General features: G+C 42.6%; 1 protein-coding gene across 1 annotated transcript in view; it reads right to left on the bottom strand.

The window, feature by feature from the left end:
• The window catches only part of LOC126339797 (CCAAT/enhancer-binding protein alpha), a 45,987-nt gene that overhangs the window by 22,864 nt on the left and 6,858 nt on the right, over positions 1–16,265 (bottom strand). Inside the window, exon 3 of the mRNA XM_050001666.1 lies at positions 568–791. Within this exon, the coding sequence (XP_049857623.1) occupies positions 568–791 (224 nt within the window). The remainder of the gene's footprint in view (positions 1–567; positions 792–16,265) is intronic.

The following is a 16,265-nucleotide window of genomic DNA, read 5'->3' as shown; positions in this document are numbered from 1 at the left end:
AACTAACCTAAAGACATCACAGATATCCATGCGACCGTAGGAGCAGCGCGGTTCCGGACTGAAGCGCCCAGAACAGCTCGGTCGCAGCGGCCGGTGAAAATTAAAATGGGTTTGCTATTACTGGATGTCCCCCTTCGAGACCAACAGATTTTAGTTATAAATTATTTGGTACCGGTGTGTACTTTTCGAGATATTTCAGTGAACACCCCATGTAGTGAAGTGGACAGTGGGTATGTTTTTAAAGCCAAATTACACAGAGGTTGCTAAAGCCATTGTATTTACCGTCTCGCTAGGCAAGACTAAGTCTGCGGTTTAGTGGACCCCCACGAAATCGTCGGTAGAAATGCATAGGAATTTTGTACTGCATAAAACGTGCATATTTTGTGATCCCTCACGCCGCCACCATCCCCTCCCTCTTCCCGGACACGTATGTTTGCAGAAGTAGGGGAGAGATAGATAGAGACAGAGAAGAGGGAAACAGAGAGAGGAAGGGGGAGAGGAGAGGAGAGAGAGAGAGAGAGAGAGAGAGAGAGAGAGAGAGAGAGAGAGAGAGAGGCAGTGGCGTACCTGGTCCTCGCGGACCTTGCGCGCGTCGCGCGACTTCTTGGCGGCCTGGTTGTTCCTCTTGCGGCGCTCGAAGTACTTCTCGTCCTTCTGGTCGTCCGGGATGGGCCGCTTCTCGCTGCGGGGCCTGCGGGGTGCGCCGCCCACCCCCACCGCCACCCCGACGCCCACGCCGCCCACCGCGGGGCCCAGCGACCGCGGCAGCAGCGCTGGCCACGGCTTGTCGCCTGCAACACAGCGACACGCTCTGCCATGCTGCGATTCGGAGAACAACACCACTGGCCATTAAAATTGCTACACCACGAAGATGACGTGCTACAGACGCGAAATTTAGCCGACAGGGAGAAGATGCTGTGATATGCAAGTGATTAGCTTTGTAGAGCATTCACACAAGGTTGTAGCCGGTGGCGACACCTACAACGTGCTGACATGAGGAACGTTTCCAACCGATTTCTCATACACAAACAGCAGTTGACCGGTGTTGCCTGGTGGAACGTTGTTCTGATGCCTCGTGTAAGGAGGAGAAATGCGTACCATCACGTTTCCGACTTTGATAAAGGTCGGATTGTAGCCTATCGCGATTGCGGTTTATCGTATCGCGACATTGCTGCTCGCGTAAGTCGAGATCCAATGACTGTTAGCAGAGTATGGAATCGGTGGGTTCAGGAGGGTAACACGGAAAGCCGTGCTGGATCCCAACGGCCTCGTATCACTAGCAGTCGAGATGACAGGCATCTTATCCGCGTGGCTGTAACGGATCGCGCAGCCACGTCTCGATCCCTGAGTCAACAGCTGGGGAAGTCTGCAAGACAACAACTATCTGCATGAACAGTTCGACGACGCCTGGGATTGGGGTACTCAACGACGAACCTGGGTGCACGAATGGCAAAACGTCATTTTTTCTGATGAATCCAGGCTCTGTTTACAGCATCATGCTGGACGCATCCGCATTTGGCGACATCGCGGTGAACGCACATTGGAAGCGTGTATTCGTCATCGCCATACTGGCGTATCACCTGGCGTGATGGTATGGGGTGCCATTGGTTACACGTCTCGGTCACCTCTTGTTCGCATTGACGGCACTTTGAACAGTGGACGTTACACTTTAGATGTTTTACGACCCGTGGCTCTACCATTCATTCGATCCTGCGAAACCCTGCATTTCAGCACGATAATGCACGACCGCATGTTGCAGGTCCTGTACGGGCCTTTATGGATACAGAAAATTTTCGACTGCTGCCCTGGCCAGCACATTCTCCAGATCGCACCAATTGAAAACGTCTGGTCAATGGTGGCAAGGCAACTGGCTCGTCACAATACGCCAGTCACTACTCTTGTTGAACTGTGGTATCGTGTTGAAGCTGCATGGGCAGCTGTACCTGTACACGCCATCCAAGCTCTGTTTGACTCAATGCACAGGCGTATCAAGGCCGGTATTACGGCCAGAGGTCGTTGTTCTGGGTACTGATTTCTCAGGATCTAATCACCCAAATTGCGTGAAAAAGTAATCACATGTCAGTTCTATTATGATATATTTGTCCAATGAATACGCGTTTATCATCTGCTTTTTTCCTTGGTGTAGCAATTTTAATGGCCAGTAGCGTAGCTGTTGAGAATGTTCACAGTCCTAGGTCAAACGAAAGGTGGAATTATTATTGTTATTAATCGTACGGCAATTACACATCACTAAACAAATACATATACAAAGTACGTTAAGATGACAAAAATTGTGGGACAGCGATATGCACATATACAGATCACGGCAGTATCGCTTACACAGGGATATAAGGACAGTGTATTGGAGGAGTTGTCATTTGTCCTCAGATGATTCACGTGAAAAGACTTTCGACGTGATGATGACCGCACGACAGGAATTAAAAAACTTTGAACACGGAAGTTGGAGCTAGACGTATGGTACATTCCATTTCAGAGTTACGGATTTCAGTATTTCGAGATCCACAGTGGCAAGAGTGTGCTGAGAATACCAAATTTCAGGCACTACCTCTCACCATGGAAACGCAACGGCCGACGGCCTTCGCTTAACGACTGAGAGCAGCGGCGTTTGCGTAGAGTTGTCAGACAAGCAACACTGCGTGAAATAACCGCAGAAATCAATGTAGGACGTACGACGAACGTATTCCTTGGGACAGTGCAGCAAAATATGGCGATAATGGGCTATGGCAGCAGAGGGGGGAGTGCCTTTGCTAACAGCGCATCGCCTGCAGCGCCTCTCCTGGGCTCGTGATCATATCGGATAGACGCTAGAGGACTGGAAAACCGTGGCCTGGTCTGATGCGTCCCGATGTCAGTTGCTAAGCGCTGACGATAGGATTCGAGTGAGGCGCAGACGCCGCTAAGGCATACACCCCTGTTGTCAACAAGCTGGTGATAGCTCCATAATGGTGAGTACTGTGTTTACATGGAAAGAACTGGGTCCTCTACATGTTCGACTACTTGGAGACCACTTGCTACAATTCAAGACCTATGTAGGTCGATGTCAACAAAACATTTTCGCATTCCAAGGAGAAAATTGATGATTGGAATTTCGTGAGAAGATTCCGTGGCAACGAAAAACGCCTTTCTTTTAATGATGCCCACCCCAAATCCTGTATCATTTCAGTGACTCTCTCTCCCCTATTTCGCAATGGTACAAAACGTGCTGCCCTTCTTTGAGCTTTTTCGATGTACTCCGTCAGTCCTAGCTGGTAATGATCCCACACCGCGCAGCAGTATTCTAAAAGAGGGCGGACAAGCGTAGTGTAGGCAGTCTCCTTAGTAGATCTGTTACACTTTCTACGTGTCCTGCCAATAAAACGCAGTATTTGTATTTGCTTAGCCTTCCCCCACAACATATTCTATGTTTTCCGTCCAATTTAAGTTGTTCGTAACTGTAATACCTAGATATTTAGTTGAATTTACGGCCTTTAGATTTGACTGGTTTATCGTGTAACCGAAGATAACGAATTCCCTTTAAGCACTCATGTGGATGACTTCACGCTTTTCGCTATTTAGTGTCAACTACCAATGTTCACACCATTCAGATAACTTTTCTAAATGGTTTTTCAATTTCATTTGATCTTCTGATGACTTTTTCAGTCGATAAACGACAGCGTCACCTGCAAACAACTTAAGAGGGCTGTTCAGATTGTCTCCCAAATCGTTTACAAGGGCTATTCGGAAAGTAAGGAGCGGTAGGTCGCGAAGTGAAAACCACAGTGGAAATCAAAACTGTTTTATTTGCAACAGTTAGCTACAACTTCCAGCTACTTATCTCCGTAGTCGCCGATCCGACGTAGACGTTTGTGGTAGCGTTGTACCAACTTTCCAATACCCTCGTTACAGAAGGCAGCCGCCATTGCTTTCTGCCAATTCTCTAAGTTGGCCTACAGGTCTGTGCCAAAATGTTGTCTTCATAGCCAGCGGTTCATGGAGCAGAGTTGAAACTCAGACGGAGACAATTACGGGCTGTCTTGTGGGTAATCAGACATTTCCGATTGAAAAGGATGCAGGAGCATCTTCATTGCTCCTGCAGAATGTGGCTGAGAATTATCTTTAAGAAGAAAACGCACGGCAGTTATGTAATGTTGGCTGCATAGCTTCAGGCGAAATTTCTCACCAGACCCTCGTACTTGGTGCGAGACACTATTGTTCCAGGTAAGTTTATGTGCTCCCTATGTCCCAACGTAACGCAATCGACGGGCATACTAGAGAGAGACTGCCCAACACACCTGTGCAAAAGTTCATCGGATTTTCGCTGTGGTATCCATTTCGCGACCGATCGTTCCTTACTTTACGAATAACCCACGTATAGAGATAAGGAACGGAAAAGGGTTTATAACACTACATTGGGGAACGCCAGAAATCACTTCCGTTTTACTCGACGACTTTGCATCAATTACTACGAACTGTGACCTCTCTGACAGGAAATCACAAATCCAGTCCCATAACTGAGACGTTATACCATAAGTACGCAATTTCAATACAAGCCGCTTGTGTGGTACAATGTCGAAAGCCTTCCGGAAATCCAGGAACACGGAATCGATCTGAAATCCCTTGTCAATAGCACTCAAAACTTCATGCGAATAGATAGCTAGTTGTGTTTCACAAGAACGATGTTTTCTAAACCTATGTCGACTGTGTGTCAATAGACCGTTTTCTTCGCGGTAGTTCATAATGTTCGAACACAATATATGTTTTAAAATCTTGCTACATATCGACGCTAACGATATGGGCCTGTAATTAAGTGGAATACTCCTACTACCTTTCTTGAATATTGGTGTGACCTGTGCTACTTTCCAGCATACTCTGAAAGGAACCTAATTAGTATACAGTCTGGACCAGAAGACTTGCTTTTATTAAGTGATTTAAGTTGCTTCATTATTCCGAGGGTATTTACTTTTATGTTACTCATGTTGGCAGCTGTTATTGATTCGAATTCTGGAATATTTACTTCGTCCTCTTTTATGAAGGCACTTCGGAAGGCTGTGTTTAGTAATTCTGCTTTGGTAGCACTGTATTCGATAGTATCTCCATTGCTATAGCACAGAGAAGGCACTGATTGTTTCTTTCCGGTAACATACTTCACATACGACCAGAATCTCTTTGGATTTTCTGCCTGGTTTCGAGACAAAGTTTCGCTGTGGAAACTGTTATAAGCATCTCGCATTGAAGTCCCCTCTAAATTTCGAGCTTCTGTAAAAGACCGCTAATCTTGAGGATTTTGCGTCTGTTTAAATTTGAGATGTTTGTTTCGTTGTTTCTTCAACAGTGTTCTCGCCCGTTGTGTGTACCAAGGAGGATCAGCTCCGTCCTTTGTTAATTTACTTGGTATAAATCTCTCAATTGCTGCCGATATTATTTCTCTGAATTCGAGCCACATCTGGTCTACACTTACATTATTAATTTGGAAGGAGTGGAGATCATCTCTCAGAAAACGTGAAGTGAATTTTCATCTGATTTTCAGAATAGGCATATTTTTCGTTTATTTTTGGAGGATTTGGGGGTTACAATATTCAGTTTCGCTACGACAACCCTGTGTTCACTAACCCCTGTATCCGTTTTCATGCTCGTTATTAGTTCAGGATTATTTGTTGCTAAGAGGTCAAATGTGTTTTCACAACCATTTACTATTCGCGTGGGCTCATGAACTAACCGCTCGAAATAATTTCCAAACATCTCTTAGAAGAGAGGTTAAGCAAAGGCAAACCTACGTTTATAGCGTTTGTAGACTCAAGGTAGCAGGGGTAAAATACGGGGAATGAAATGTTGGTTCTACCAGATGGCAGTCGAGGGCATGAAAAGGAAGCAATGGTTGAGAAAGGAGTGAGACAGGGTTGTATCCAATCCCCGACGTTATTTAACCTGTGCATTGCGCAAGCTGTAAGGGTAATCAAAGAAAAATTTGGAGAAGGAATAAACTTTGACGTTTGCCGCTGACATTGTAATTTTGTCAGAGACAGCAAAGGACTTTGAAGAGCAGTTGAACCAAATGGACATTGCCTTGAAAGGTTGATACAAGATGAAGAAAATCAAAACAAGGGATAGTGAAATGTAGCCGAATTAAATCAGGTGAAGCTGAGGGAATTAGTTTAGGAAAGGAGACTCTGAAAGTAGTGGATGAATTTTGCTATTTGGGAAGCAAAATAACTGATGATGGTCGAAGTAGGGAGGATATACAATGCAGACTGGTAATGGCAAGAAAGGCGACTCTAAAGAAGAGATATTTTTGAGTGTCGAGTAAAGGTTGAAATGTTAGGAAGTCTTTCCTGAAAGTATTTGTACTGAGCGTAGCCATGTATGGAAGTGAAACATGGACGATAAACGGTTTAGACAAGAAAAGAACAGAAGCTTTTGAAATGTGGTGCTGCAGAAGAATGCTGAAGACTAGGCGGGTAGACCACGTAACTAATGAGGAGGTACTGAATAGAACTGAGGAGAAAAGAAATCTGTGGCACATCCTGGCTAGAAGAAGGGATCGGTTGATAAGGCACATTCTGAGACGAAGTGTTGGAGGGAAGTGTGGGGGGTAAAAATCAAAGAGAGAAACCAAGAAGTGAATACAGAAAACAGGTTCAGAAGGATCTACGTTGCAGTAGTTATTCGGAGATGAGGAGTCTTGCACCAGGATAGAGAAACACGGAGAGCTGCATCAAATCAGTCTTCGGACTGGCGAACATACGTACGTCCATTTCATATAGGATAATGCTGATAAGTCTGTCATGATATTACGAGGTTTTTTTATTGATAGGAACCATCCAATTTTTGGATAAACCTCTCTGCGATGCACAGGCTCCAATGCTGACGTTGTGCAACAATATCTGAATTGTTCCGTCTATGTACTACCGCTACTGTGTAAGGTTTCAGTACGAGTTTGTGCACAGTGCTGTGAGCAATGCTACTGACACACACCAGTCTGAAATGCGAAGATGACGTAACGATTTCCTCTTTCTTCTTTGCAAGGTCACTCCTAACTAATCTAATCCGGCTAAAAATGATACGCCACCTGCCAAAGGGCGAAGAACGCGACGGAGCGTGTATGGTGGTCAAAACCTGCGTCCCCAGTATTGATTTTCCTGTTCAACGCCAAACACAGCTCTGGTGCCGTACGTGAAACGCCATTTGTGCATATCTCCCACACTGTAGTGGATATTTTATGGAATTTTATAGCATAATTTTGTTGGTTTTAGTGCATAAATACATCCATGTTTTGAGTCGTGTTCAGTCTTCCGTACCACCCGTCTGCTTTTAGCCGTGACATTGTGGTGCTTTGGCGAATAACGTCAGAGCTTAAACATTATTTTGGCTGTCCTAGTAAGAGAAATAAACAGTGATTACAATTTCTGTGAACTTGGAATTTTATTATGAATACATCTTCCTCTCGACACTTTTTTTTTTCTTGTAAGAGCGAACCTGCAACGCAATGAAATTAAAACGATTCAGTAAATAATAACACTAATATCACTGAAATAAGAAAGCTGGTAGTTCGACGACTACGGAATTAATACTGATAATGGGAAGTAATGTACTGAGATGTACCAGAATTAGTTGAGTTGGGAGCGGTCAACACAGTTCAGAGTGGTATAATAAACAATATTTTCGATACCTAACCGCTGCGCGCAGTCCGGAACCGTGCGACTGCTACGGTCGCAGGTTCGACTCCTGCCTCGGGCGTGGATGTGTGTGATGTCCTTAGGTTAGTTAGGTTTAAGTAGTTCTAAGTTCTAGGGGACTGATGACCACAGCTGTTAAGTACCATAGTGCTCAGAGCCATTTGAACCATTTTTTTTTAACCTAACCGCTGTTTCTGCTTGCTGTCTTTTTTCGGCTTTCTGTGTTGGATCCGGCCTTTTCAGTTTGCTAATATAGGTCAAGTGACGTTTTCGATATCGTATTTCGTTAATTTCCGCGATTTTTGCTATCTGTATTGATATAGCTTTTTGTAGTTCTATTGCCTTTTGGTTAGCTGTATTGGCATCGGCCTCTTCATTTAACGTAGATTGGTCAAGTGCTGTTTTAGATACCAGCTGTTATTGGTTCCCGCAAATTTTGTGTTTTTTTATTGCGTCTTTGAAACCGACCGTTGAATCGTGTTTCTCAGGTTGTTTCGATGTATTCATTTTTTCGTGATTTTGTGTTTGTTATTTTAGATTTTTAGCTTGCCCCAGCACAAAATCCCTAATTTTCCAGTAGCTCCAATATTTATTATTGAGAATTTACATATTCTGATGTATATGTTTAGCGCCTTGGGAACTGATGATGTCACTGGTCACCATTTTGAAATAATGTCCTTTTGTTTTCTAATTTATTAATGCATTTAGACACTACCCATACAGCCAGCCTAAGAATGATTTCCTAAGAGTAAGTGTATTAACAGGGTGCAATCGTTAAGAGGAAACATGCAATACATGTGCCATTAAACAGCAATTATCAGTTGCATCATCTGTCTTGAAATTATGTCAATGACCTAAGGAAATTGAATCACATTCATTAATATAAAAGGGGAGCAGATAACACAAAGCATTATTACACATCTACTAGACTGCAACGCAAAAAAAAAAAAAAAAAAAAAAAAAAAAAAAAAAAAAAAAAAAAAAAAAGAATTGAAGAAGTAGCTTTTCCTATAGATCTGATATGATCTTCTGCTACAAAACCATATAGGAATTTACACAGTTTTGGGTCGTCTGTCGCTAAAAGAGTCTGAATGACCGTTGGTAATGCACTGCCAGAGGACATCACAGGCTGCATTAGTATCGTGGTTCCTTGATATCTTCTGCCTCAGCTGAAGAAAATGTGATCATCAGCTTCCCCAGTGCTGCATTCACATGAAGAAGAACGATTATGTTGAGGGGGTACGATGATGCCGTAATCTCCAATTATTAGATCGGAGGCATGCCACTGTCACTATATAATTTCTACGGTATTTTCAATTTTGATACCAAGAACATGCTGGCAGATTACGCACAGTTCCAGCATAGCTCTCCCTTTAATTTCCTATGACCGTTGTAAGTTTTAGTTTTAACGTGCTCTGATTGTAGTGCTTATACACTGAAGCACCAAAAAGAAACTGGTATAGGGATGCGTATTCAGATACAGAAATATGTAAACAGGCAGAATACAGCGGTGCGGCCAGCAACGCCAAAATAAGACAAGAAGTGTCTGGCGCATTTTGTTAGATCGGTTACTGCTGCTACAATGTCAGCTTATCAAGATTTAAATAAGTTTGAACGTGGTGTTATAGTCGGCGCACGGGTGATGGGACACAGCATCTCCGAGGTGGTGGTCCCGTATGACCATTTCACGAGTGTAATATAATGAATCCGGTAAAAAACCAAATCTCCGACATAGCTGCTGCCGGTGAAAGATCCTGCAAGAACGAGACCAACGACTGAAGAGAATCGTTCAACGTGAGAGAAGTGCAACCCTTCTACAAATTGCTGCAGATTTAAGTGCTGGGCCATCAACATGAGTCAGCATGCGAACCATTCAACGAAACTTCGTCGATATGGGCTTTCAGAGCTGAAGGCCGCTCGTGTATCCTTGATGTCTTCACAGCATAAAGCTATACGCCACGGCTGGGCCCTTCAACACCCGCAGTGGACTGTTGACGGCTGAAAACATGTTGCCTCGTCGGACGAGTCTCGTTTCAAATTGTATCGAATGGATGGACGTGTACGGGTGTGGAGACAACCTCGTGAATCCATGAACCCTGCATGTCAGCAGGGGACTCTTCAAGCTGGTGGAAGCTCTGTAATGGTGTGGGGCGTGTGCAGTTGGAGAGATATAGGACCCCTGATGCGTCTGTACATGACTCTGACAGGTTACACGTATGCAAGCATCCTATCTGATCACCTGCCTCCATTCATGTCCATTATGCATTCCAGCAGGACAATGCGACTACCCACAAGTCCAGAATGGCTACAGAGTGGCTCATCTGAGTTTAAACACTTCCAGTGGCCACCAAACTCCCCAGACATGAACATTCAAAAATGGTTCAAATGGCTGTGAGCACTATGGGACTCAACTGCTGTGGTCATTAGTCCCCTAGAACTTAGAACTACTTAAACCTAACTAACCTAAGGACATCACACACATCCATGCCCGAGGCAGGATTCGAACCTGCGACCGTAGCAGTCGCACGGTTCCGGACTGCGCGCCTAGAACCGCGAGACCGCCGCGGCCGGCGACATGAACATTATTGGGCATATCTGGGATGCCTTGCAACGTGCTGTTCAGAAGAGATCTCCACCCAGTCGTACTCTTACGGCTTTATAGAGAGTCCTGCAGGATTCATGGTGTCAGTTTTCTCCAGCATTACTTCAGACTTTAGTCGAGTTCATTCCACGTCGTGTTGCGGCGCTTCTGCGTTCTCAAGGGGGCCCTACACGATATTAGGCGAGCGTACAAGTTTCTTTGGCTCTTCAGTGTAGTATGTAGGAGACGGTCAGGTAGCATTTTATCTTATTTCACTAAACGAGTGTACGCAGCTTACTTGCCCAATGTATCTACTTCGTTTCCGTTTATTCTGCAGCGCGCTTTCACACAGAAAATAACGTTGGCCTTATTTAGGAGAGAAAGTTTCTGAATTGTTTCTGTAAAGTCATATTCTAAACATTCATGGTGGTGTCTGTTTGTACTATATCGTGTCTCCCTACCACTTTCGCGCAACGACGCTCTGAACGTGTTTTTTTAGGGAATTGACTAGTTTGAACCTGGGACCTGTTGCTGGTAAGGAGACGCCAGACCACACATGACATGTAGAATTCAGAAGAGTTCAGTGAGACTAGCGATGATATAACCAAATACTAAATGATCTCAGCGTCAGCTCCACTGCACTCCCTGTAAAAGAATCTTAATACTAACTAAATTTAGTGGAAAGGGTTCAAGGCTTTCCTATTTTTAGTTAGCTGGTAAAATAACGTCGAAAAAGCAGTTAAGTATCCCATTGGAAATATTATTCTACTCACAAAACATCGTTTATAAATTGCACTATTGATAAAAGGAAATGTTTTAATACAGGATGGTAAAAACCAACTGCGTTCAACAAAAATGTGAACGAATATTCCCTGAATGGGTTTCCAAGTTCTACAACCGATCGAAGGATGACCCATGCCATATCACATCTATAATCTAGGTTTAATTTAAGTTTCACAAAAGAGAAAACTATCAAAATGGTCTACAGTGACCCTCAATTATCTTTAATTACTTATCTAACTTGTCGTAAATTACAGTGGCTGATGTGGCTTCTCAATAACTATATAACAGAAAAATCATCGCGTTTCAGATTTTTACTTCAAGTGGCAAATGTGAATACCATGAGCTTTAATTGACGATCGACAGTAGTATTGCGCAAAAAGAGGGTGTAACAGATGAGACTTCTGCAGTTCTGAGTGAAGCTTTATGCCCTGTTATGCGGCATCGCGTGTGTTCATTACCTTGTCGGTGTTCGTCAGGGGAGCGGCGACCGGCGCAGCAGCCATCCAGCTCGCCGTCTCGGAACTAACTCTCTCCTAACTTCTCCTTACTACAATGTACCGAAGTTGGTGTAGAAAAACTATCTGGCTGTGTTTTCATCTGACCAATCAGGGTCTCAATGTTAACCTTAAGCTCCGCCTACAAAAATTCTGTCTATACAATGAGAAACGTTATACTTTTCGTAGTGGGACAATGTTTTTAAAGTTTTCAACGTAACAGAGACGCGAAAAAGTCTCACGCTAAAACGTGCATCTGGTGTGGTCCTTTTAGCGTTATCGTAAGATCTATACTGTTCTTCTGGAGGGCTCTATCTTTTAACATGCGCTGGGGGGGTGGTGCTAATGTAGCAGACACGCGAAAAAGTCTCACGCTAAAACTTGCGGGTGGTAGTGGCCCTTTTTGTGTTATCGTAAGATCTATACTGTTTTTCTGGAGGGCTCTAGCTTTTAACATGGGTTGGGGGGTGCTCCTTGACGTAACAGAGACGCGAAAAAGTCTCACGCTAAAACGTGCGGGTTGTGTGGCCCTAGTGGCTAGCTGGCGACGTGGGTGTCAGTCCGTCCCTTATCGTAGGGCCTTCTAGCTTAACACGGTTCTGCTCTCAGGTTCTGTCCTCGCTTCTCCCCTCGGAACTGCGTCAGTCTCACGGTGGGAAGGTACGACATGCATTTAGGCATTCTTGTGTTAGTCTGTGGTATTCCATTTGCTCACTCGTTACTCGTATTACTTTGGTTAATTTAATGTCATGATTTATTCGGAGCTATGTGACATAATACTGGATTTGCTTATCATATCAGGGTTTTCATGGAAGGTGTTGGGTTTGCCTGACACCTTACATATGACCACCCTTCGAACTTAATTTTTTGCACTGAATTTAGGCAATGATTGAATCGTTGTCTAAGTCAGTCAAAAATTTTCTAATTTATCTAAATTTTGTTGCATACTGTTCGGCCACATTATTCAGTTCTATGCTAGTTTGTATTACTAATTTATATTTTTATATTCTTCCTCATTATAATTAAAAATGACAAGAGAAGAATATTTTATTTTATTATTAATTTTTAATTATTTTCTTTCTTTATTTAAGTGTGAAGTGTTTTTTTTTTTTAAGAAGCTTGTTATCGAAAGTGAGGAGTCTTTCACATCGATTTTCTTAGAAATATTGTTTTTATAAATGTAGTAATTAAGTATCTATTCCTAACACATTTTCTAAATAACATGTGCAAGTAAAATGTTTTTGTTGCTAGACACTCATTTCAACATTGTTACACTAACAAATAAGAATTATTTCCAAGAATTGCTTTGACAAAGAAACATACATACACAAGTATTGGGATATTATCCTAACAAATGGTACAGGGGAGAAAATAAGTGGCATATTGTTTCTTTATATACTGTCCATTTCAGAACTAATGACTTACTTTTATCGATAGTCTATTTTTTACTTAAGTCCATAGTCAATGACTGTTATTTTGTAGTTTATTAGCTGTCTGGTGTGCTTGACTTATTTAGTTTTTCACACATTTCTTTTGCACAATTCCTACATCACATAATTTTATTTCACACATTCACACAATCCTATGAATGTTCAAGCATGAGGTTGGCGAATGTTTCTGCACGAAGGTGAAAGACTTGGGCGAGATGGATGTGTGCAAGTATTTGATGTACAGCTTCGTTCGTCGTTCCTTGTTGGCTTTGCAAGTGTGTGTTGCTGTTGTGGAGGTCTCATAATGGAATGGAGCTGTGAGTGCAGAATCTCGTGGTTTACTGGCTTTGTATGCGTGAAAGTCATCGTTATGTGTCACTGAATGCGGTCGTTTGTCGTTGTAATACTTCGCAGACGACTAGTTTACAATAGGATAGGGATTTGGGAAGGAATGTCGTCTATTCTTCACCCATCTTCTTTCTTGGTCTCAATCTTGCGAATCTTCAACTTCTGTTCTTTCTGCTTTTTCTCTGCTTCTTACTTGCTTCTTGGTTCTTCTCTGGGCAGGATATGGAAATATTTATTGATAACTAGTCGCTTTGAAGTTCTCCTCCTAGTAACAGTTTGATAAATTGTTTCAGCGTGTCATTTTTAATTTGTGGAAGTTCTTCTTCAGTTTCGTGCATCAGCGTGCTGTTTAATAGTAGTAGTGTGACTTTTACGCATATTTTTCTGCCAGCGGTGGCTTGCCCAAGCGGTCTTCTCGTCGGGCCGTTTTTTGCTCGCTCCGTTCATTCCGGGCTAGGAGACCCTTCCCGCGTTCGCCGTCCCAACGCCGTCCCGCCGCGTCTCAGCAGGGGTCTGTCACTGTGCGGCTCGGTGTTCCATCCCAGCAGGATTCCCCCTAGCGGGCAAATTTAATGCCCACTTTCGCTACAAGGTCACTCTGTTGGTCTCGCTGTCCTTTCCCTTCTCTCGACGCTCCTGCTTTGAAGGAATCGTGTCTTGCTAATTACGTCCTTTTCTTTCTTGATACTTCTCGCGTTGCAACTTGTGGGTCGTTGCATCTGGTCTTTGATGGAGTTTTTACAATGGTTCTTACAAAAAGTTTTACTTATAATCATCTAACATATGTCTAGTACCTTCTTGTTTTACGCCTTCTTTTAAAAAGCTTTACAAATTTCGGCGCCCTTTCCATGTTACAATTCTAAGATATTTGGAGTCTTAACGTCTACTCAAGAATCCTCAAATTCGTTTTTTATTTTTGTGTAATATCGTGGTGTATAGCATTTTAGTATTTCATGCTGTTACACTATCTATGCTTTATCCCTTCACCTTAATCTATGGTACTATTGGTGTTATTATTGAAACTACTTCCTTTTTCCCACCTTCCTCTCTCTTCATTCTTCTTTCTCCTGACGATCTTATCTGCAACATAATCTTGAAATATTGTGCTGATTATTTACCAGTAATAAAATTAATCTTCAAACTTGTACTGAAAGTGTTTAATACTGCCAGTCTTATCTCGTAAAATACCCTCTAATTCTCTTTCACTGTGTTCCGAAATACCGTGAATTTCTTGTAATTTTTCGTCGATTTCTTTATGGACTTCTAAAATGAGTTGAGGCGATTCCTTCTTTTATGTATACCATTCTAATTCTTCATCCTCTTTATCTTGCGTAATTCTTAATTGTTTGTTTATAACTTGTATTTCTTCTAATTTTAGCTTTTGCTCAAAGAGAAGTGTGACATTCCCGAATGTTACGCTACCTTTCCCAATATCTGTTATCGCTCGTTTCTCATTTAAATAATCTACACCTATAATCAAATCTACAGTTAGTTTAGGTATAATCACGAAGTTGGCTTCGATTTTTTGACCTTGGCACGAAAGAGTTAACCTTGTTTGTCTCGTAACTTCATTGTTTCTAATAGGACCTCTTACTTGAATCTTACATGTTTTCAGAACTGGCAATTCCTCATTGGCATTACACTGGATGAATAAATTTTTTGAGATCGCAGTCAGTTCACTTCCGCTATCAATTACACTATTGACTGAGATATGCTTTACCATGGTCTTCACAATTGGTTGAATTTGAAAGGGTTGGTTCTGTTCTTCTTCTTCTTGCATCAACGAATCCTCCACTGAATCATACATGAGGCTTTTTAGGTATTTCCCTTGTGAATTCGAACTTTCTGAAGGATAATCGTCGACTGCTACTTCTCTCTCTTTTATTTCCTCTTCTCTATTTCTTCCTTCATTTACACTTTCTTCTACATCCTCTACTTTTTCCTTATCCTCGTCTATCTTCTCCTTCTTCGTCGCTACTTCCACATAATCGCATCTAAATGCTCTAATTATCGCTTCATAACTTCCTTCATTGTATACGTTGGGTTGTGTGCCCACTCGTAACTTATTTTCAACGTCTGTCGACTGCGCATTATCCTCATTGAATTCGCTTTCCCTGGTTTCCATCTCAAATAGCTCTGCAATACTCATTACTTCGTCATTTCCTCCTACACTCGTTGTGCATGCCTCTGGTAATTCATCTTCCTCGTCAGTATTCTCCCAATTAATTTCGTCCCAACACGATATTGTTATTTTCTTGTCTTCGTTTTCATCTGGTCCCTGCGGATTTGTTTCTTCCTTCTTCTCTTCTCGTGATAAGATTTTTACTTCTCTGTTCAATGTGCTGCAATTGTCCTGGGTCGGTGCGTCATTCTCTTTGGCATGGACACTTAGCTGTCAATTCGAACGTTTATCGGGGTTTGGTGGTTTTACCTCCACCTCTTCTATCTGTATTCGCTTTTCTTGTTCAGCTTGTTGATAGTGGTTTCTTTGTTGATAATTTGTCGGTCTATTGGTTCTCCAGTACCAGTTCCGGTTGTCGTTATTCCCTCTGTAATAGTTGTTGCCGTTCCTGGGTGAATTATAGTTATTGCCATACTCTCTTCTAAATCCCTAACCGGTTCTTTGTTGAAATCTATTGTCGTTTCTTGGTGCGAAGTTATCACGTGGTTCGTAATTATTGTTTCTTCGTACTGTGTCTTGTGGATTCCACTGCTTTTTGCTTTCGTTTTCACGTGCGCTTCGTCTTTTTCTTGCGTCATCTTCCGAAAATATGAACTCTAGTTCCCTTAGAATACCTTTAAATGCTTCGACGTCATTGCCTCCGCGACCTACTAATGATTGCTGGTATTTCAATGGTAGCTTCATCGCGCATAATTTAATCAACTCTCCGTCACTGTATGGTACATCTAAGCATTGATTTTTCTTTGCCATTATTTCGAAAAATTTCACGGGACT

Source organism: Schistocerca gregaria, chromosome 1 (assembly GCF_023897955.1).
Source record: "Schistocerca gregaria isolate iqSchGreg1 chromosome 1, iqSchGreg1.2, whole genome shotgun sequence".
NCBI classification, from domain to species: domain Eukaryota; kingdom Metazoa; phylum Arthropoda; class Insecta; order Orthoptera; family Acrididae; genus Schistocerca; species Schistocerca gregaria.
The sequence above is the reverse complement of the archived record's forward strand: the minus strand, read 5'-3'. Positions and strand labels throughout refer to the sequence as shown.